At 33.3% G+C, this 23,509-nt stretch overlaps 1 protein-coding gene across 2 annotated transcripts; it reads left to right on the top strand.

The window, feature by feature from the left end:
- The first annotated feature begins 879 nt into the window (after positions 1 to 879).
- Positions 880 to 22,971, top strand: sncgb (synuclein, gamma b (breast cancer-specific protein 1)). 2 transcript variants are annotated; one of them, XM_056469710.1, is made up of 6 exons: positions 880 to 1,193; positions 12,480 to 12,521; positions 12,604 to 12,731; positions 14,145 to 14,162; positions 18,982 to 19,026; positions 21,256 to 22,971. In XM_056469710.1, the coding sequence occupies exons 1-6, from the start codon at positions 1,073 to 1,075 to the stop codon at positions 21,262 to 21,264; spliced, it is 363 nt and encodes a 120-aa protein (XP_056325685.1). In that variant the 5' UTR covers positions 880 to 1,072; the 3' UTR covers positions 21,265 to 22,971. The 2 variants fall into 2 exon arrangements, with proteins under 2 accessions (XP_056325685.1, XP_056325686.1); XM_056469711.1 differs by lacking the exon at positions 14,145 to 14,162 and having other exon boundaries at positions 884 to 1,193.
- Positions 22,972 to 23,509: the final 538 nt, after the last annotated feature.

The following is a 23,509-nucleotide window of genomic DNA, read 5'->3' as shown; positions in this document are numbered from 1 at the left end:
AAACACGAATATATATCTTTAGATATTTTATCGATATTCTGTGAATATGAATATACATATATACAGTTGTAGTTAGAATTACTAGCCCCCCTTTGAATTGTTTTTTCTTTGTTAAATATTTCCCAAATGATGTTTAACAGAGCAAGGAACCGTTCACAGTATGTCTGATAATATTTTTTCTTCTGGAGAAAGTCTTATTTGTTTTATTTACGCTAGAATAAAAGCAGTTTTACATTTTTTTTTGTAACCATTTTAAGATCAAAATTATTAGCCCTTTTAAGATATTTTTTCGATGTTCTACAGAACAAACCATGATTATACAATAACTTGCCTAATTACCCTAACCTGCTTATAGTTAACCTAATTAACCTAGTTAAGCCTTTAAATGTCACTTTAAGATGTATAGTGTCATGAAAAATATCTAGTAAAATACTATGTGCTGTCATCATGGCAAAGGTGAAATAAATCAGTTATTAGAGATGAGTTATAGAAAAAAATTTTATTAGAAAAAATCTCTCCGTTAAACCGAAATTGGGGGGAAATAAGGGGGGGGGGCTAATAATTTTGACTTCAACTATATATTTAACTATACATATATATATATAGGGTATCTTGTGGTATTGGTAGGGTTCATTCTCCTTGGGACGGCAGAAATAAGTCCTCCAAAATAAACTCCAGGGATTTCAGGCAGAACGTATTTCCTCGAGGTGCAAGAGGATAGCAATAATTGTTAAGAGCATCTGGTTTTAATGCACTGTTGGCTAGAGAGTAATAAATATGTAATCAGTCTGTTCGACACTGCTGTGTGTGTGTGTGTGTGTGCGGCGGTGGGGGCTGTAGCCGCAGCGCGTCTTAAATGCACTGCAGCATCCAGCAGGTTCTTCCTCTCCTGCGCCTGCTCTCTCTCTCACTCTCTCTCCCTCACTCCCTCACTCCCCCATCTCTCCGTCCAGAGTGTCTGTTCATCCGTTTGTCCCACACAGAATCTCTCCATATCCCTCTCTCTGTCGTTGAAACTTTCAGCACCTACACAGACCCTGCAGACCCTCTATCGACACACTCGGCGTCCAGGATGGATGTTCTAATGAAGGGATTCTCCATGGCCAAAGAAGGAGTGGTGGCGGCCGCTGAGAAGACTAAAGCTGGGGTTGAAGAGGCAGCGCTCAAGACCAAGGAAGGGGTCATGTATGTGGGTAAGTGCTGGTGTGTGTGTATGTGTGTGTGTATGTGTGTGTGTGTGTGTGTGTGTGTGTGTGTGTATCCTATCACAATGACAGTGGTGATAATAGTTGTGTTCTGTAAAGGTCTTAGCAATTATTCCCAATGGATGTAATGCAGATTTGATGGATGAGTCTGCATTAGTACATGCGTGTGTGTGTGTGTGTGTGTGTGTGTGTGTGTGTGTGTGTGCACGAGAGGGAGGTCTTGGTTGTGGTTTAGTCCGATGAGAAGCTGTGAGAGTGTCGATAGAGCAGCTGCAAACGTGAGAAACACGACTGATTTTAAAAAAAGATGCTGCAAAAATGGTGCAGGGAACAAAAACTTGGGGTGTGGTGAAGGACAGAGAAACGACAGGGTGCAGAGCTGAACGGGACAAAGTAAAAGCTCATAAACCATGACAAGAGCAGCGTGCACTAATATTGCAGAAATTAATGTTGCTGTTTTTTTTTTTAAACTGTACACAAAGTTGCATTTAATAATTTATGTATCCATTATGCTCAAGGTTGACATTCTACATTTTAATATAATAAAGTACAACGCAAAATAATTTAATATTATGTTATGTAATGCATCCCCTTAGAGAATAAGCTGTTTGGAAAATACATGAATAATATGCTTTAACTTAATATGCATAACACAATCCAGAATTCCTAGATACGTGGATTTGGGAAAGCAAGCATAAGTTAATATAATTATATATAGTACAAAGCACCAACTCTCATAGATTGGGGTTTGTATGTATTATATGAAATATCTTTATATAAATAAGTTTTAGGCACCAACATTACTGGATAGTGGTTCAAGAATTTACATAATAGATTTATAATATAACTATAATGTGACATCAAGAGTATTCATTTATTTATTTATTTATTTGTATATTATATATTAATTAAGCACCAGCAATCTTGGTTAGTAGTTAAAACATTCATATAAAACATACAAAAAACAAACAAAACTTAGAAATACTAGAAAAATATGCTATAATATAATTTAAATGTAATATGATATAATATAAAATAATATATGATATAATATAAAAAATATATAATATAAAATAATATAATGAAATATTATATAATTTATATAAAATAATATATAATAATATGTAATATAATATATAATATAATATGACATAATATATAAAAGAATATAAAATAATATAATATAATATAATATAAAATAATATATAATATAAAATAATATAATATAGTATAATATAATATAAAATAATATAATATTATATTATATAAAATAATATAATATAATATAATATAAAATAATATAATATATAATATAATATAATATAATATTATATTATATAAAATAATATTATATAATATAATATAATAATAAGAATTCATGCATTCACTCATTGAATAAACTAATAGCAATGTAGCAGTTACAAGAAATGTCTGTGTAACTATTAAATTAGGAACTATGTCTGTCACTAATTATGCATTGTTTACTACAGTAAAATGCTGCAGAAATAGCATTTTTCTGAAATAATTTCATATTTTTTTTAACATTCTTGCATGCAATGATTCATTCACCCATCCAGTACACTATAAAATTCAGCCCCACTGCACCAGCTAACAGTCTGCACAGCATTGTGTCCTCCATGCACTATAAAGTGTTGTTGATGTGCACGTGAGCGAGAGGGAAAGTAAGGGAGGGCAGTGCACTGAGAGCAGATCAGCTGAGCACTGCAGCATTTCCTCCCTCCTCTCTGTGCTCGCCGGCTGCTTCTGCGTATGAGAGAGAGAGCCGATGCAGCAGGACAACCATCCCCCTACACCGCCACAAACACTCACCGTTATGTCACAGTCTGCTCACGCTCATCGGCACACAAATGAACAGATGGAAAAGAGAGAGAGAGAGAGAGAGAGCGTGACAGAGACCCAAAATACAAATACTGGTTAACTTGGAAAACATCATCCTCCAGCAAATCAAACTGACAAGAATGTAGGGGTGCACCTTTCTGAATAGACTTAAATAAAAAGATATGAAGGATGGCATGACATTTACTGTTTGCCGTTTTATTGGCGGAAACATTTTTATAAATATATTATATTTTTTATGTAGAATTTGTTTTTTAAATATCAGTTTAAGTGGATAATTCAATAACAGTCATTTAATAACATGTTTCATTGTTGGATGGATCAGCCATTTTGGAGAATATGTTGACTAAATTATTCACTGATAAAACATTTGAAGAGTTCAGATGCAAAAACCTTTAAATTCCATCCGAAATGTTCTTCTAAAATGAACATTTTTTGCAAACTTCAATGTGTATGTTCAGTAAATCCACTTTTATATAAAAAAATAGGTTCTTTGCATGTGAAATAACTGAACAAAAATATTGGAGGCTGAGACAATTGTTCATTTTAGAAGAAAGTTTCAGATGGCACTTACAGGTTTTTGCATTTGAAGTTGCTAATAAACTTTATTTGAAGCGTTAAAGGGAAAGTTCACCCAAATAAAAAATCATGTCATCATTTATTTATCCTTGTTCGAAACCTGTTTGAGATTCTTTCTCCTGTTGAACACAAAATCAGATACAGTATTTTGAAGCAAGCTGGAAACCTGCAACCATTGACTTTCATAGCATTATTTATTTATTTCTTTTGGCTATCACAGGACAAGCGTTCTTCAAAATATCTCCAGTTGTGTTCAAACGAAGAAAGTATTATAATATTATGACAGAATTTAGGGGCCAATCCCACCGAACACAATTTTTGCGTTGAGAGGCATCTCTTAATGATTTACTAACGACCACGATCGTTTTGTGTGCTGCTTATGCGCCCTGCACGCCACGTGTTTTAACCGCCTGCACGCCGTGCGCTCACAGTTGAAAAAAAGTCAACTCTAGGCGGAAAAAGCATGTTACGTCATTTTCATTCTCCAATCAAATGAAAGCAGAGGCGGGGTTTCCGTTGAGGTGGCTGCAGTGTGATAAAGTCTAGATCGGATACGCCGCCGGCCGGAAGTGTGATATGCACATCAATATAGCTGTATAACAATAACTAACATCTTTACAGTACTGTGACGGATGGGTTTATGGTTGAGGTGGGGGTAAGCTTTAAAAAATACAATTTATTGGGTAATTTAATAGATAGCATAAATAATACTCGGTACAACTGCTGTTTTTACGTTACTGTGACAGTTGGGTTAAGGGTGGGGGTGGACGTTAAAAAAATACAATGAATGGGAAATTGAAAAAATAATCGAGAAGTAGTTGAGAAAACTATGGAGACTTTTGAAGATGAGGAGAGACTTGTGGTTGCTGTTTTGAGTTATCAGGTGCTATATGAATCACAAATCCTGAATATTACAATAATTTTACATTTTAAGTTTATATTAATATGAACAGCAACATTCGCACATAATACGCAGCTGATTTAGTCGTTGCCTAGTGACAAAAAGTGCACAGCACTTCTTTTTTTCTTGTCAACAAAAAAGGCAGTGTGGTATGCCTCGCATTTTTGAAACAAAAAAGCACCTTCGGTGTGATCGGCCCCTTAGTATCTAAGAAAGTATGTTTAAAGCTTTTGGTAATATTTGTATGTGATGTGTTTTTGTGCCCTGAGGGAAGCTTTTAAGCTGAAACACGTTGGCATTTATTTTATTTCATTAAATATTCTCCTTTTATTCAAAGTGTTTCTGGAGTTCACTTTTTTAGTTAGTTTGGTAGGCATTATTTATAAATGTCTATCTGTCATAGTGGTTAAGTGCACAGACATAAAGCACCGTGGTGCTCACAGTGACCTGAGTTCGATTCCCGGCTCGAGGTCCTTTACCGAACCTTCTCCTCTCTTTGCTCCCAATACTTTTCCGTCTGAAACCTCCACTGTCCTATTCTAATAAAATGAAAACCCCCTTAAAAATAATAAAAATGTCTATCTAAGTATCTTTTGTGACAATCTGAATGTTTTCAAAGACTAAAGACTGAACGCTACATGACGACTAGTCAAATGTGAATCCACTACTGTCCAAATTTTAATATGTATGCGGTTGGCATACATAATTCACCAAAAACTGAAAATTCTATCCTCATTCTGTCCTCATTCATTCCTCGTTCTAAACCTGCTAGACATAATTTTTTATATTGAATAAAATAGAAGATATTTTGTAGCAATCTGGAAACAAGTAACCATTGACTTCCATTGTATTTGTTTTTTCAACAATGAATGTCAATGATCACTGCTTTTCATCTTTTTTAAAAACATCTTCAACAGAATAAAGAAACTCAGTTTTGGAACCTCATGAGGGTGAGCACATTTTAATTTTTGTGTGAACTGTCCCTTTAAGAACTCGTTTGCGTTCCAGATCACGATCTTTCAGCAGTTAATGGTGCAGCTCTGCAGGAACATTCTCTATCCTCAGTGCATTTTTCAACACCTGCATTTAGACCCAATCTTACCTAATCCAATCAGATCAGCAATCAGCCCAGCATGGATGCGTGCGTGATGTAAGCAGTCAGTGGTCCAGCAAGGTGACCCCGTCGTCAGGGGGCTTCAGAGTGCTTATGTGCAGTAGGGCATGAAGTCATTACTCTGCTGGACTGTTACGAGTGCAGGTTACTTATTCTCCATCCGCCAGTGAGAAACGCTACTGGATGTGGCTCTGTGAGTGGCCTGTGATCGAGAACTGGGTGTTCTGTAGATGCAGTGCTGTTGTCGTCATCAGTGTATGACGCAGTGGAGATTCTGCAAATGCTTGATCCAGCAGCAGCTCGCATTCCTGCACTACAGATAAAGAAAGCAGACAGGGAAGAAAGACTATCACAGGATATTAAGAGATCTGTTTTAACCCTCCTAATGAATATTAGGAGGGTTAAAACAGATCTCGTCATTTACAATCATAGTCTTTCTTTATTAAATTGTTTGGGCCATAGAACGAGCTGTTTTTTTTTTTCAAAATATCTCTATTATCAAAATACTGTAATGTACTGTTTTTGCATTCTTTGTCCATTTGGAACTGAGCAAACATAGCTTAAACTAGGGCTGCACAATATATCGATGATGATATGATAATAGAAATGATATGATATAGAAATGATATAGACAATTGCAAATGCAATATGTATCATTTCATACAATTGCTATTCACTGAATTAATTTGATGTGCCAATAATTTGTGTGCTGCATGCATAGGTTGTTGATCCAAATCTGATGGGGGATGACATCAGATGGGGGCTTTAATATCTTCATCCCCACATCTCCAGTAGGTTCAGGAGACATTACTAGCGGTCTGTTGTTTGTACGTGGATTACTCAATTAGCTGGATTTGTTTTTTTTTTAAATATATACAGTTGAAATCAGAATTATTATATTATTATTATATTAAACCCCCTTTGATTTTTTTCTTCTTCTGTAAATATTTCCCAATTGATGTTTAACAGAGCAAGGAAATGTTCACAGTATGTCTGATAATATTTTTTCTTCTGGAGAAAGTCTTATTTGTTTTATGTTGGCTAGAATAAAAGCAGTTTTAAATTTTTTAAAAGCCATTTTAAGGTCAAAATTATTAGCTCCTTTAAGCTATATTTTTTTTTCGATAGTCTACAGAACAAACCATCATTATACAATAACTTGCCTAATTACCCTAACCTGCCTAGATAACCTAATTAACCTAGTTAAGCCTTTAAATGTCACTTTAAGCTGTATAGAAGTGTCTTGAAAAATATCTAGTAAAATGTTATTTACTGTCATCATGGCAAAGACAAAATAAATCAGTTATTAGAGATGAGTTATTAAAACTATTATGTTTAGAAATCTGTTGAAAAAAATCTCTCTGTTAAACAGAAATTGGGGGAAAAATAAACAGGGGGGCTAATAACTCATGGGGTTTCATAATTCTGACTTCAACTGTACAACTAAAACTTTTAATTTTAAATGCAATCTACACCTCTCTCCCCAAGGAGTTCAAAGAGAATATTTATTAACATGGAGTTTTTACATATAAACATGTACTGTTTTAAGGTACTGACCCAGTTTTAGTACAATTTGTGTATGATAAAAGACATGGCCAAAATGAAACTTTTTTTATATATATATATATAAAGGAGAGGAATAATAATAATGCGGTCATGCACATGTTTTGACAGCTAATATGCTGGTGATTTGATGCTTCGCAAAAGTTGCAGACACTTTTACTGATATCAAAATGCTTTTTTGATGCAAAATTAACTTAAACAGTCAGTTATTCCAGTTATTCCTTAAACTTAAATAGGCCTAGGCTACTATAATAAAGACAATTCACTCTAAATGTAAAACTAAATAAATTGCTAAGTACTCTTGACACATGAAAGTGTAAAGCCTGCAGCCCACAACAAAGGTGGAAAGTTATTGTGTATCACATTTAACAAACCGTTTACTACGAATTTTATATACTTTTGCTCACATGCATAATGGGGTATATGCCGAAGCATGCTAACAGGACTTTTAATTTGTCAGTAACCTGGGTTAATCGTTTCTGGTGAATTGTATGCCAATGCAAAATTGGCGAGTTTAAGGTCTGTTTTCTTTAAAAATCAGCGATCTCCACAGGCTGAGTGATATTCGATATAAAGTGGGTCTCAGATTGTACAAGAAGCACTGCATTAAATTTTCCCCCGCCATGTCTTTATAATATGAGCATTTATTTTACCCCAGTATATTCAATAGAGCTTCCGCGCTAGCCTGCAGATTCTGAAGGGCGCGTTCGAGCAAACGGCTTTTTGTCTCGTTTTACACTTGAGCAACTAAATGAATGCCAAAGTCTGTTTAACTGATAGTATTTGAATTACATTACAACATCGATGCTGTAAAAGGAACTGTATAAAATGGAAAAAACTAACAATGACAGGTCACCGGAAGTTTATCAGCAAGGGAAACACACTAGCTCGGCATATACCCTATTGTATATTAATCAGATTATGTTATGACGCTGCTGTGCATCAGCCAATCACTGCATTGCTGATCATGATTTCGATGATCGATAGATCTGTCCTTCACAACACACGCATCGATCCCAGATCAGTTCATCCAGACATCTTAATCTGATTCACGAACTTGTTTGAAGAACCAAATTAGCCAGAGATCAGTTATTAAGATTAATAGAATCAAAGATGATTTGGCAGATCCTGGTTATTTAAGTGAAGTATGAAGAACGGACCCCATGAGAGGAAAATGATAACACAATCACAATTTCCGATTAGGTTTTCAGCCGTCTGTCGTTTGTTTCAGTCATTCATAATTGTTTTAAAAGTCTAAATGTTTTTTTTTCTTTTTAGATTTAATTACCTCAGATAAATATCTGTCACCTGTTTATTTTAGTGTGGTCATCACATGAATAAATTAATGATAATATGGTGTTTTTTAAAGTTCGTTATACTGTCAGAAAGATGATTATCGCAACACTCGACAACAATATTGCATATTTTCCCTGCATCGTGCAGCCCTAGCCTATAAGCCCCAAAATAGAAACATCCTTATTTACATACACACTGAAAAATGTTGGAAAAAATAAAAACAGCCATTGACCTCTAAAGTATCCATTTTGTTGTTGTTTCTACTATATGACAATGGCTGTTTTTTTCTGAACACTCTTCAGTATATTTTCCTTTGTGTTCGTAAAAGAGGGTTAGAACAAGTAAAGGATGAGTAAATGAAGATAGAAATGTCCTTTTTGGGTGAATTATCCCATGGATGGAGGGATGGATGGATGGATGTGTGTGTGAGAATGTACTTGTTTTTATTTCCCTGTAGGAACTTAAAACTGAATGCACACTCATGGGGAATTATCTCATCATGGGACCAAAATTGAGGTCCCTATGCTTAAACATGTTTATAAATATCACAGAATTATGATTTTTGAAAATGTAATAATGCAGATTGTTTCTTGTGAGGGTTGGGTTTAGGGATACGGTTGAAGAGGGGGATAATATACATTTTATATAGTAGAAACATCATTACGTCTATGAAAGTCTCACTGGGATATAGGAATGTGTGTGTGCATGTGTCTTTCTATAAGATCAATAGATTTATTGGAAGATATACACGGATCTCTGTCTCAATTCATGAATGACAGATATGCAGTATGATATATAACAAGAATATAGATATTTAAGCATTTCTGTATATAATAAGTGGAGATTTGGTTTTGAAGTACACATTTTACTATACAACTGCTAAAAGTAAACTGTGTCAGCATTATATATCACTTGAACACTTTACAATAAGGTTGTATTGGTTAAATGGTAGTTACTGCATTTACTAACACGAACAAACAATTAACAAAACATTATTTCTTCATGTTTGTTAACGTAATGAAGGTAATGAAAGTAAAGTCGTTCAGTTAGTTCTTAACTTACGGTGTATTAACTAATGTTAACAAGCATGAATCTGGATGTTAATAATGCATTAGTAAATGCTGAACTATGATTAATAAATGCTGTACAAGTATTGCTCCTAATAAGGTCATGTTAGTAAATCCATTAACTAATTGTACTTACTGTAAAATGTGACCTATCACCTTGTTTCTTTATAAAAAATAAATGTTAAAATATTGTAAAAAGTTATACAGTATACTTTAAATCACACACTATGTACATTTTGATAATTTTTTAACCTAAAACCAGCAAGCTGTTATTCTGGCAGGTTGCCAGCAAGCACGTATATGTGCTGCTGGTTTTTTTAGAGTAAGTGCATGTGTAGACAAACTGCTAAAACAATTACAGTCAATGAAGTGCCACAGATGTGCGGTTCAGTCTGAGTCTGGCAGCACATACAGTAACCTACATTTATGCTTTCAGTTCAGACGGACAATATTACAGCTGTCAATATTGATGATGAGACATTTCATTTGACTACTATATAAATACATTTAGAAGAACATAGTTTGGCATCTTAAAATGATCAGCATTGCAAATGGAACAAATGGGAGAAATGTAATTTCCGAAAATGTATTCTAACTGTTCAAATTTAAGAAATCTACATGGTTTTATTTTGACAAAACATTAAAATAACAATTGTTTAACAAAAATATGTATCAACAAAGTTCCCAAAAGAGTGTGAGTTATAGGAAAACAGATATAAGCTCCTGTGAAATTTTCATTCTTTTTCAAATATTTCCCATTGATGTTTAATAAACCAAGGAAACTTTCACAGTATGTCTGATCACATTTTTTTACTGAAAAAAAAACTGCTAAGTTCAATATTTTGAGCCTCCTTACATAATATTTTTTCAGCTACAGAACAAATCACTGTTGACCAATGACTTGTTTAATCAATCTAACTCGCCTAGTTAACCTAATTAACCTGATTAAGCTTGTAAACTGTTTTTAAATAGATATATTTCCTGTAAAATATTGTGTACTGGCTAAGACAAAAGAAATTGTTTATTAAAAAATATTGTTGAAAAATGTTGAAAAAAATATTTCCGTTAAACAGCACACATTTTCACAGGAAGGCTGATAATTCTGTCTTCAACTGATAATGTTACAATGAATTATTTATAACATCTAAAGTCATAAAGCATCCATTTACCTCTGTCAAAAATGACCCAAACATAAAATGTTTACTCAAATGGTTATATCTGTGACTAAATACTTTAAATAAGGCCTTTTAAAGTATTTGTTAAGTAGTAAATTATTCTTTAGGATCAAAAAAAGAGTCAGCGTTGTTAATAGGGTTAAGGAACATACAGAAAGGCCGCAGGAGAGCAGTTGTGCTCAACCATGCTGAAAGAGCTTTCACATAAAGAAAAAAAAAATGAGAGTGAGGCAATATAGGGAACTCTAAGAATAGAAGTAAGCACTGAAATATAAATTGTAAACATTCAGGAATAAAGAATCAGTTTATTTTCAACTTCTGCTTGCTTAGACTACACTTAACAGAGCAGCTAAAATAAGTCTGTATGTTGAAAATGTGTGTGTGTGTGTGTGTGTATGTTTTTAAAGTAGTGTCATTATGTTTTGATAAATTATTGCTATCTTCAGATGCTACTATTTGCCATTTGCTGTGATCCTGATGTCTTCTCCTGTGAATTAGAGATCAGGGATAAATGATGAGATTATATTGCTATCAAGCTCCTGTTTTTTTTTTTTAGCCACAGAACATCACAGAAAATCGAATTACTCAATCTGCATTTTGTATATCATTCAAACATTTGGGGTCGGTTGTAGCCTTTGCAACTTTACTGGCTAGACGACCTATTCTTATGAACTGGAAGTCAGCAGCTCCCCCTTCTCATCGGCAATGGGTTTTTGATTTCTTACATGCTCTTAAAATGGAAAACATTCGGTTTGCAATAAAACAAAAGCCAGAACAGTTCCAGAAAGTCTGGAGCCATTTTCTACTTAATAATTCTAGGCTAATAATTCTGATTTTAACTGTATATACTTATTTAGTATATAATTATGTTTTCCTGATAATTTATTGTTTGGTGAATTGTATCAGTGTGTATGTCTGACCTATAAGATAAACCTAATTTAGCAAAAAAATTAAATAAATAGCATTTGGGATCGGTCTACCAGTTTGACTTTTTTCCAGTAAATATATTTGATCAAAATATCAGTAGAAAGATTGTCAAATAAATGCTATTCTTTCCATTTCTATCAAACTTTCCATTCATTAATGTATCCTGAAAATATTATCATTTCTATTTTTGTATACATACATTTTCAACATTGATACGAAATGTTTCTTAAGCACTAAATCAACCAATGACTTCTGAAGAATCATATTCTAGTTGCATCATAAATTATACTTAAATATATATATATATATATATATATATATATATATATATATATATATATATATATATATATATATATATATATATATATATATATACATACATATATATATATATATATATATATATATATATATATATATATATATATATACATATATATATATATATATATATATATATATATATATATATATATATATATATATATATATATATATGTATAAAACATTACCGCTTCAAATAAATGCAGTCCCTGTAGTAAAAGAAAAACCTTCAAATGTTTGTTTATATCTAAATGTCTTAATTGGATATACAATTTTATAGCATATTGTTGTAATTTGTACACTTTGATAAAAGGTTTTGATCCACTTCAAATATTCTTCAAAATGATATTTTGGAACAGTAGATAACGCATAATAAGCCAGCTATTCTATTTATATGCAACGCACAGCAATAAGATGATTTGTACCAGTCTACAATTCACAATTCAATTTCTTTTTCTCATGTTTCAGGCAACAAGACAAAGGAGGGAATGGTTTCAGGTGTAAACACAGGTGAGAAATAATCATGCGATACTGCACACAGCACAATTTGCGAAGTCTTTGTATTTACTTTCTATAATGTGGACCCTTACAGTTGTCCAGAAGACCACCGACCAGGCAAATATAGTTGGTGAAACGGCAGTAGGCGGTGCAAATGTAGCGGGCCAGAATACAGTAGAGGGACTGGAGAACGTGGCGGCATCGACCGGCATGGTGAACCCGGTGAGTGTTTACGCAATTAGCCTCCAGATGTCACCATTTCTTCTCCTTTTTTCACATTTTCAATGAACACTATCTGTTATTTAATCCGTCTTGTTTATTGCATTTCAGAGAACTTTGAATTAATTACGTCTGTAGCCTAAGGGAGCTATGACTAACCTGGCATAACCACAAACTTCACATCTATTTGACAGTTGAACAGAGAGTTTCGTTTGATTTTGCTGCACAAGGGTCAGAAATCAACTTCTAATTGGAGCAATTTGGCTATTTAAAATCCTTATAAGAGCATTTTTTCTAATAGTAATTATGCCACTTAGTACATTAAGGTAGATTTAGATTTTTTTAATAAGGGAACAATAGCGTGTGAATACCCTAAAATCCCCACACTATAAGAAATAAGGGTACAGGAGCGGTCACTGGGGCAGTACCTTTTCAAAAGGTACATATTTGTATTTGAAGGGTCCATAATGGTACCTCAAAGGTACTTTTTGGGTACATTTGGGTACTAATATGCACCTTTGAGGTACCATTGTGGACTCTTTGGGTACAAATATGTATCTTTTGAAAAGGTACTGCCCCAGTGACCGCTCCTGTACCCTTTTTTCTGAGAGTGCAGTTTTACAATTATATTTAATGACAAAATCATAAAAACGTTTGACATTATTTAGAACTGGGTATGAATGAAGCACCTTAAGGTGTAAAAAAAAAAAACTTTAATTTGAAAAAATTGCTAAATGTTGATAGAAAAATGAATCTTTTGACAAGCCATTGCAATATGAAAGCTTTTTAAGATGAAAATTTAAGTAAGTAAAATGTATTTATTTTGCCTTAAAACCTTTTAGAGATTTTATCAAAATATTTTTTGGGATATTTTCTGTTGTTTTGATGTTTTGTTAATCTGGACTGTTTTTTGAGCAGCTTTGGTTTAATTTATTTATTGTATATTTATTCCAATGGAATTAATAATTCTCAGATTATATATTTATATATTCAATTACATGGCATAAAATTACATTTCATATTTTATAAATAGATATTTTAGTTAGGACTGTATTATACTGATGAATGTACTGGCAAAAAGATGAATGTAAAAATAACAACAACAATAACAAAAAACACATTTAATTCTAAAATAGACAGTAATGCTGGGCGTGTTTACATAATACCCGAACCTGTCTAACATGCAGAAATGAATCTCTTAAAAACCCCTTTAAAATCACAACAGATTTTACAGACAGTTTTTTTTAACTGCGAAAATTTTTTTACTCCCTTAATTTGGGGGGAATTTTAGATTTTTGATGCATTTTTTGTACCACAAGCCTCTGTTAGTTTCTGACCCTGTACAGCGCTGTATGAATGCTTGTATTTTGTGTCTAACATCTTGTGTTTGTTCTTCCCCGTCTACAACTGTGACAGGATGAGGCTTTATATGAGGTGCTTATTCAGTGAATTGACACTGGTGGCTTGTTTTTTCAGAGAGAAATGCTGAATACGAGACCCAGCTTTAGCTGACTGTTGTATGAAAGCCTATACTGATGCAAAAGCATCCATATAAGAGCAGAGTTCAGTTTTCTTCATTCAGTCCCTGTGGAGTCATTCGCTTCATTGTGAATAATGAAACCCAATGGCTGCATTGATTACCTGACCCTTCCCATCAGTTCCCATCCAGTAAATCATCCAATACTGTGAGAGTTCAGTAAAATGCTAGGGTAAAGAAAAAATAAAAATTGTGAACAGCAGTGGAAAAAAAAAGCAGATTAAAGTTGTTTTGATAACACTTTCCAAAAACTGCTTAATACAGTAAGCAACATTAACAATGAGCAAGACATTTGTTAGTGTTAATTAGATTTTCAGTGTTTGTTAATGTTAGTTAATAAACATACACTTGTTCATTGGTGGTTAATCTCAGTTTAGTTCCATAAAATAATATTTTACTAAAACAAATACAAAATATCATTTTAATAATGAATATGTTTTAAAAATAAATAATAAAAGAAGATGCCACTAATGTAAGAAAAGCAATTCATCTAATTTCATTAGGGCATGTAGTGGTTGATTTATATATTACAGTATTTATTTATAGTATTTTTAGTGAATATTTTATATTAATTTAACATTTAAATTTAATATTTATTAATAACATATTTATAATTTAATATTTTAGTTAATTTTAGTCATTTTATCTTTGCTTATGTATTAAAATATATTTTATTAGTTTTCTTAATTTAGCTTTATTTCAGTATTATCTATTTTGGAGCTTAAACTTTATTTACAGCATTATTTGTCATATTTTTAAAAAAAATTCTTCATTTAAATTTTTAAATATCTTATTTATTTCCTATAAAAACTTATTTCTGCCATTTAAGAAAAGTTTGAAATATGATCTAAAGGCACAATAAAGAAATCTGAATTTTAAGATATATATAATTTTTTTAACGTATATATATATATATATATATATATATATATATATATATATATATATATATATATATATATATATATATATATATATATATATACTTATATAATATATAAGTATATATACTTTTTTTTTTGAGTTTTTTTTACATATTTCCGCCACAAGATCTTTAAAAGAGGTATGAAACGTATTCCATCTACATTTAAAAAAAAAAAAACATATATATATATTAAAATGTTTTTATTACCTTTTTATTTTAAAATCCTGTGGCAGAAATGGGTCTTCATAATTTCATATTTCCTTATTCTTATTGCTGAAAATTAATTATAATTTAAGTTAGTTGTAATCTTTAGTCACTGAAAGTTAGTTAAAAAAGAAATGATTTGTTACACTACTACACAAGCAAATGTCAGATCCATTCTTATTTTTTCCCCAGTCATTCCCATTGCATCAACTAACAGCCTGGTCACTCGGTCATAATAAAAACATTCAGTCTTCCTGCAGAGTTGAAGAATGTTCAATCTGCCAGGAAAGAATAGATGCAATAAAATGCGACTGACATTTAAGCAGTCATTGTGCTTTTCTAACTGCTCATAAATAATGCACGACTCCTTGCTGTTTCTCATATTTAAAATATTGTTGTCTGACAATATTATCGAATGAACACCAGCAGTATTAATACTAATATTTTTGAATGTCTGGAGATTGTGCACGCAGGAATGATGGCTTACCTAGTAGTAAAGTTTGGCCTTTAGACCAGCATACATTGCATGTGTTAATACAATCCCTAACCTGCTGTATAGTACAACAACTCCTGACACAGGTTGGTTTTCATAGTTAAATGGCTTATGGAACTCATTTAGACCAATTATATACAGCAAATTATGGTTTAAAACTCAATATCAGATTAGAAAGGACTTATTTGCATAAAAGTTCATAGTCATATTGTCCAATAAATAGAGGTTTGTTTTTGAAATTCCAGATCAGAGTGTAAGTAGGTACAAACTATTAAATTGTATTTTATTTTTGTGTTGAGTAGCCTGTTTAACTTGTAAATCTTATTAAGGTAAAATATAGGTTGCAAACTGCATTTTATTTTTATTTTTGATGGCCATTAATAAACTAAAAGAGCCAGAGTTACTGAAAAGAACAAATCTGCATTAGACCACAATACTTTGATCGGTGTGTTTAAAAATTGAAACCCTCTCCTCTAAGAAATTATGCATCTGAAAGGAAAATATATTCTATATTTCTACTTCTATATACAAAAGATCAGCCACAAAATTCAAAACTAAACAAAACTAGAGCTGTGCAATATGATGATATACAGTGGATCCGGAAAGTATTCATAGAGCTTCACTTTTTCCACATTTTTATGTTACAGCCTTATTCCAAAATGGATTAAATTCATTTATTTCCTCAATAAATACACACAATACCCCATAATGACAATGTGATAAAATAAATTTTTTTAAATTGTTAAAAATTTATTAAAAATAAAAAACCTGAAAAATCACATGTACACAAGTATTCACAGCCTTTGCCGTGAAGCTCTAAATTGAGCTCAGGTACATTCTGTTTCCACTGATCATTCTTGAGATGTTTCAGCAGCTTAATCAGAGTTCACCTGTGGTAAATTTAGTTGATTGGACATGAATTGAAAAGGCATACACCCGGCTATATAAGGTCCCAGGGTTGACAGTGCATGTCAAAGCACAAACCAAGCATGAAGACAAAAGGATTGTTTGTAGAACTCCGAGACAGGATTGTCTCGAGGCACAAGGCTGGGGAAGGTTACAGAAAAATTTCTGCTGCTCTGAAAGTTCCAATGAGCACATTGGCCTCCATCATCCATAAGTGGAAGATGTTTGGAACCACCAGGACTCTTCCTAGAGCTGGCCAGCCATATAAGCTGAGAGATCGGGGAAAAGGGCCTTAGTCAGGGAGGTGATCAATAACCCAATGGTCATTCGGTCTGAGCTCCAGTGTTCTTCTGTGGAGAGAAGAGAACCTTACAGAAGGACAACCATCTGTGCAGCAATCCACCAATCAGGCCTGTATGGTAGAGTGGCCAGACAGAAGCCACTTTCTGCCTAGAATTTGCCAAAAGGCATCTGAAGGACTCTCAGACCATAAGAAACAAAATTCTCTGGTCTGATGAGACTAAAATTGAACTCTTTGGAGTGAATACCAGGCGTTATGTTTGGAGAAAACCAGGCACCGCTCATCACCAGGCTAATACCATCCCTACAGTAAAGCATGGTGGTGGCAGCATCATGCTGTGGGGATGTTTTTCAGCAGCAGGAACTGGAAGACTAGTCAGGATAGAGGGAAAGATGAATGCAGCAGAGTACAGAGACATCCTGAATGAAAACCGAGTGCTCTTGACCTCAGACTCCAGCAGGACAATGACCCAAAGCACACCGCCAAAATATCAATGGAGTGTCTTCACAAAAACTCCCAGACCTAAATCCTATTGAACATCTCTAGAGAGATCTGATGGCTCTACACCACTGCTTCCCATCCAATCTGATAGAGCTTGAGAGGTACTGCAAAAAGGAATGGGCAAAACTTCCCAAGCTTGTGGCATCATATTCAAAAAGACTTGAGGTGTAATTGCTGCCAAAGGTAGACCAACAAAGTATTGAGTAAAGGCTGTGAATACTTATGTTCATGTATTTTTCAAGTTCATTATTTTTACTAAATTTACAACAATTTCAAAAGATCTTTTTTCACGATGTCATTATGGGGTATTGTGTGTAGAATTTGGAGGAAATAAATAAATGTAATCCATTTTGGAATAAGGCTGTAACATAAAAAAATGTGGAAAAAGTGAAGCGCTATGAATGCTTTCTGGACAAAATAAAAAGTCATAATAATTCATATTATGCTTTATCATGTATATCGTGGGTGACGCGGTAGTGCAGTGGGTAGCACGTTCGCCTCACAGCAAGAAGGTCGCAAGTCCAAAGACATGTGGTACAGGTGAATTGGGTAAGCTAAAATTGACCGTAGTGAATGAGTGTGTGTTTTTCCCAGTGATGGGTTGTGGCTGGAAGGGCATCTGCTGCGTAAAACATATGCTGGATAAGTTTGCTTGCATATGTTGGATAAGTTAATAAAGGGACTAAGCCATATTTGAGAAAGTTGTGATGTTGAATGTACATTATAATGTTAGTTAATTTAGCAATACTTTTTTATTTTAAGGTTAAACCTGTAATCATTAGTTTTGATTACAATCATTAATCAAACATTTGCCCTGAAGTTCTAAATAAAGTGAGAAACATGATCACTTATGAAGGAGTACATTTCTGAGTGTATAGTTTAAAATTAAAAAAGAAATATTCCTTTACTTAAATTATTAATTGATTGAATTTACAGAAATGGTACTATATTGTGACATATATCATTATTAGGATATAAGATGACTTCTATCGAGATATGAGATTTGTCATATCACCCAGACCTTCCCACTGCCATTAAAAAAAAAAAAAACTCAGGATTTACTGAAGACATGCAGTTTTTTTTTTTAATTCCAATGGTGTAAGCTGTAAATGTTGTCCCTAAGACTGCAGTGACAGAGAGGACCTGACTGTGACTCAGCAGAAGAGTCTAGAACAACTATACTGCAGACACTGACACAGACACATTCACTTTCCACATGACCTCCATCTCTGCAGAAACAGCAGTCATAATAACACACTGCCCCTCTGCTGAATCCCTGCATGAATCGATGATATCATTTAGTCTGGCTGTGATGAGAGCAATGTGATTGAGCTCATGAAGATTCCCTGCTGTATTCTGGAGGATAATGGTGTGTTTCTTTCACAGGGTGACTTCTCTCATGGTGGTATGGAAGGAGGAGAGGGTGGAGAGGTGAGAACTTCATTTCAATGGACACAAAATACTTTGGAAATACTGTTTAATAAACATGTTGTTTCTAACATATCATCATTTTTGTCTGTGCCCCATAAAAAGGGGGGTTTGGCCTGTCTCACTTCCACATACATATGTTTACAACAGTTCTGTCTAGTTCTTAAATCTGATTCGCTGATATTTTGCAAATAACAGCACTCGTCCAGCCACTTCACCTTTGTGTATTACTCCGCCCACATACAGCAACAAGCAGAGGACACTCTACAGTTGACAAATATTGCAGCTGTTGGACAACATAACGTACTTTTGAGGCTTTTTAAGTCAAGAATGTAGTTGTTTAGATTGCAACTATGCAGTTTATTTATAGGATAGCGCCTATAAAATATTTATAATTTCTTAGAGATGGCATGTCGGTGTTCATCAGCTTGTCATTGAGCAGAGCAAAGACGCATGCTTAGCCCTTAGGGGATAAAAACAGCGTAATTTCTAAGTCGTCTTTTGTATGTTGTAGTGCTGTATTTATACCATATAATAGTAGTGTATTGAGATAGAACTCGCAAATCAGGAATGTGTGTATTTTGTGTTGGCCTCTCTTTGTAAAACCCTGAGTTACTTTTTGGTTGGCCATCTGTTTGTTTCTAATGAGTCTCCTGTTTTCGTGACTAGTTCCACAATAAGAAAGAAAGAAGAAATGCCCGCATGTGTTTAGCGTTTTTTCCTTATTGCAATCACAACAGTGATCTTGCAGTGTTTGTGCTGATTTAGCTTTTTTGGAGATTATTGTGATCTCCCGATTACAACAGAGAAATATTAGGAGATATCTCTGTAGACTGATGGTATTTTATGATATTTCGCTAGAGAATCATTCAAATACTAGCCCTGAAGTGATGTTGCTGAATCACTAATGATTTCTGCTGTTCTGACGTCAGCTGCAGATGTGAATGAATGGTGGAAGAAAGTAGTTCCTCTTACAAAAGGATTTTGAGACTGTCCGTGTTTGATTTTCTTTTTAATATACATGATTATGCCGTCAAACTGTTGTATAAACAAAATTTCACACTCATAGCAGTGTGACGTGGCTGTATATCTTCACTGGTGGGACACTAAGGCACTTGTGCCAATGCACGCCTCCCACAAGTGCCTATATACAGCCAAATCGCACTGCTACTCGTGTGATATTGCTCAATTGCTCATATATATATATATATATATACACAGTTGAAGTCAGAATTATTAGCCCCCTTTGAATTTTTTTTCCTTTTTAAATAATTTCCAAATGATGTTTAACAGAGCAAGGAAATTTTCACAGTATGTCTGATAAGATTTTTTCTTCTGGAGAAAGTTGTTTTATTTCGGCTAGAATAAAAGCCGTTTTAAAAATGTAAAAAAAAAAAAAAGGTCAAAATTATTAGCCCCTGTAAGCGATTTTTTTTTTTTTTTTTTTTTTTTTCCGATAGATAGATATAGATACAGAACAGATCATCGGTATACAATAACTTGCCTTATTACCCTAACCTGCCTAGTTAACTTAATTAGCCTAGCTAAGCCTTTAAATATCACTAATACCTACTAGCAGGCAGTCTACTAATACTCAAATGGACAATCGAAATAGTGTTAACATTTTTTTTAATATTGCAATTGTGTGTGTGTTTTCCAGACTAAAAAAAAACTTTAAATTATTTTACTAATTGTTAATTAATTGTAATGATATACATTTTTTGTCATTTACATTGATGGTCTGTTGATTGAATTTTAAATTATTATTTTTGACCATCAAAGTTATAGTTTAAGTTTTAACAATCGTGTATTTAATACATATATCATTCTATTTTAAACAATAAGGTATTATAAATATAATTGTTTTATGATAGTATAGTCCTGTTTTATTTACAGATTATTTTCTTTTAAATTTATGTCATAATATTCTTAATTGTCTATTATTATCATTAATATTATTTAATATCATCAGAATATTTACATTTATAATATTTTATTTCATTCCAAATAGATGTAATTTTTCTATATTAATATTATATAATTATAATATAAATTGTTTAGTAAAACAATACCAATTGTTTTATAATATAATATAATATAATATAATATAATATAATATAATATAATATAATATAATATAATATAATATAATATAATATAATATAATATAATATAATATACAAATGTCCTAAATCTGTGTTTACAATGAACATCTTTTTCTCTTTTTCTCAGGGATATTAATCCATAAACCTGAAGCTGAAACGGTCCCCCCTCTCCACCTCTGCGTTTCTGCTCCAAAGCCTCACCCGACCAGACTTCCAGATCTTACTGATATTTTTCTGTGACTGTGTGGAAAACCAGAGTTGAAAAAGACTTTCCCTGAGCCCTGTAGCCTTTAGATGTTTGACGCTTCCCTCCTCTACATCTGTGGTGTCGTCATGCTGTTCTCTAGTGTTACTGTCAATCCTCTGCCTGTTCACAACACTCAAAACACACACACACACTCCAATACACACCTCCTTTCACACGTCCTCCCCAAAAGAATTAACAGGAACCGTGAAGCCCAGAGGCTGATATCAGAGATGGAGGTGCTTTTTAGAAGCATGGATGGGGAAAAAATTAATAAAGAATAAAAGATACCCGCATGACCAGTAATGTAAGAAAAGCAATACATCTCATTTCATCAGGGCATGTAGCAATGTGTGTCTGGATCTTTTGTGAGATATGTTTGTTTGTTTTTTTCGTCTTGAAAATGCTGCATTGGTGTACATTTAAGTGTACATTAACAGATACATGACATTCCTTTAGTTCGGTGTGTGTGCAGAATAGGAGTTGACCAATAATAGACTTCTCATGTGATTTAATAGAGTAACAACTAAAATGTGAACGCATACCATGGATACTGTATTACAAACTATTATTATCCGTATCGATGTAGCTATGCTAGATTTGCGTTTCTTCATTAAAGTTAGGATTAACCCTTTAACTGTCTGTACCACTCTGAAAATGACACGTCTTTCTTAAATTGGTGTAAATCTTAAACAATTTTGGTGCGCAGATCTAAGATTGGTCTCATTTTAAAGAAGACGCTTGTCAGAATGTGGCAAATGTAAAAAAAAAAATCATTAAATAAATAAATGTTTTCCAAATTAGGTTTCTACCATTTTTTCATGATTTTATATGCAGATTGCTGTAGTAAAGTAATAGTAAATTATTTCACAAATGAAGAAAAAAAAAATATTGCTCATTAATACATATCAAACATCAAATGTGAAAGCTACAATTTCGATTCTTTCAATTTCGATATAACTTGTCACCATGCGCTGGATTAATCCACAAGTGGAACTGTGTCAGTTAAAGGGTTAAAAAAAGAAGACATTTTATGTTATGTTGCAATGCATGTGAAGTCGGTGTGCGATCATGAATTTGTGATGTAAAAGCAATACTACTGCACCGTTGCGAAGTGTGTGATTGGTGTGTTTTTTTTGTAGCACTGTGCTACTGTATGCTGACTGTAGGCACTGTGTTTTATCGAGGGAATGCGTAAGAAGAGTAGAACTATACTATAAGATGACCGTCTTCATCATTATCATCATCATCATCTCGAACCCTTATCCAGACCCATGCACCCCAGGCTTGTGTCTGCTGTAGGGAACTATAAGACGAAGCTATCAAACATCGCAGTTTGTATTTTCTTTGACGCCACAAAAAAATTGAAGACTGCATGTTGCCTTATCAGCATTCCTGTATTCACTTGCACACACGCACACGCAAAGCTAAGGATGAAAAACCGTCATCTCAAGCGTTCTTTCTTTGAGCCTGTCTCCGTCTAAAACACATTCACACATGCACAGACACAAATGTCCCACATAGTTTATGTTGGCATCAAAGCAGGCAAGCTGATTTTATAAACTGTATAAGTGAAATAAAGAGTTTTGTTGAAATCTACACTGCTGTCCTCACATTGATTTCTGCATTAAGTGGTATATTTTAAGGATGCATTGAAACGTATGTCTAAATGTGCTGTTTAAAATCAAGTCAAATTAAAGGTTGTTGTAAAATGTTTTCCAGTCACCTTTATTTACAACTTATATGTAGTACAAATAGTACACAGCACAAATACTAAACATTTTAGAGCCTTTCAAGTCAATAATTTTAAAACTGGGAGCAATTTTTTTTTATTATTATTTAATACTGGGCGGATTAAAATTAGGGGTGTAATGGATCATGGTTGATCTGTGATCTGCATGGATCACAACCAACAGTGACCCACAGATAAATAACTTTTTTTGAACTTGTAGGTTAATTCACCATTTATAACAGCTGCAGAGAGATCGCCTCCCGCTTCATTCAAGTCACATGTATGAAATCATTTAGGTTTCCCTGTAAAATATATTGATGACAGAAAAAGTTGTGGTGGGACCTAAATGCTATGCTACTAATTAAAGGTGTTTTTCCTGTCGTGTTCGGGTGAAATCTGACCGAT

The sequence above is a fragment of the Danio aesculapii genome, chromosome 12 (genome assembly GCF_903798145.1).
Source record: "Danio aesculapii chromosome 12, fDanAes4.1, whole genome shotgun sequence".
In the NCBI taxonomy this organism is placed as follows: Eukaryota; Metazoa; Chordata; class Actinopteri; order Cypriniformes; family Danionidae; genus Danio; species Danio aesculapii.
Note: the sequence above shows the minus strand (reverse complement) of the source record. Positions and strands in the feature narration are given on the sequence as shown.

Excerpts from the sequence above, each read along its gene's own strand:
- sncgb (XM_056469710.1), top strand. The coding sequence starts at position 1,073 with ATGGATGTTCTAATGAAGGGATTCTCCATGGCCAAAGAAGGAGTGGTG. Across the intron at positions 1,194-12,479 it reads GGAAGGGGTCATGTATGTGG|GCAACAAGACAAAGGAGGGA; the intron begins GTAAGTGCTGGT and ends CTCATGTTTCAG. Across the intron at positions 12,522-12,603 it reads GGTTTCAGGTGTAAACACAG|TTGTCCAGAAGACCACCGAC; the intron begins GTGAGAAATAAT and ends GGACCCTTACAG.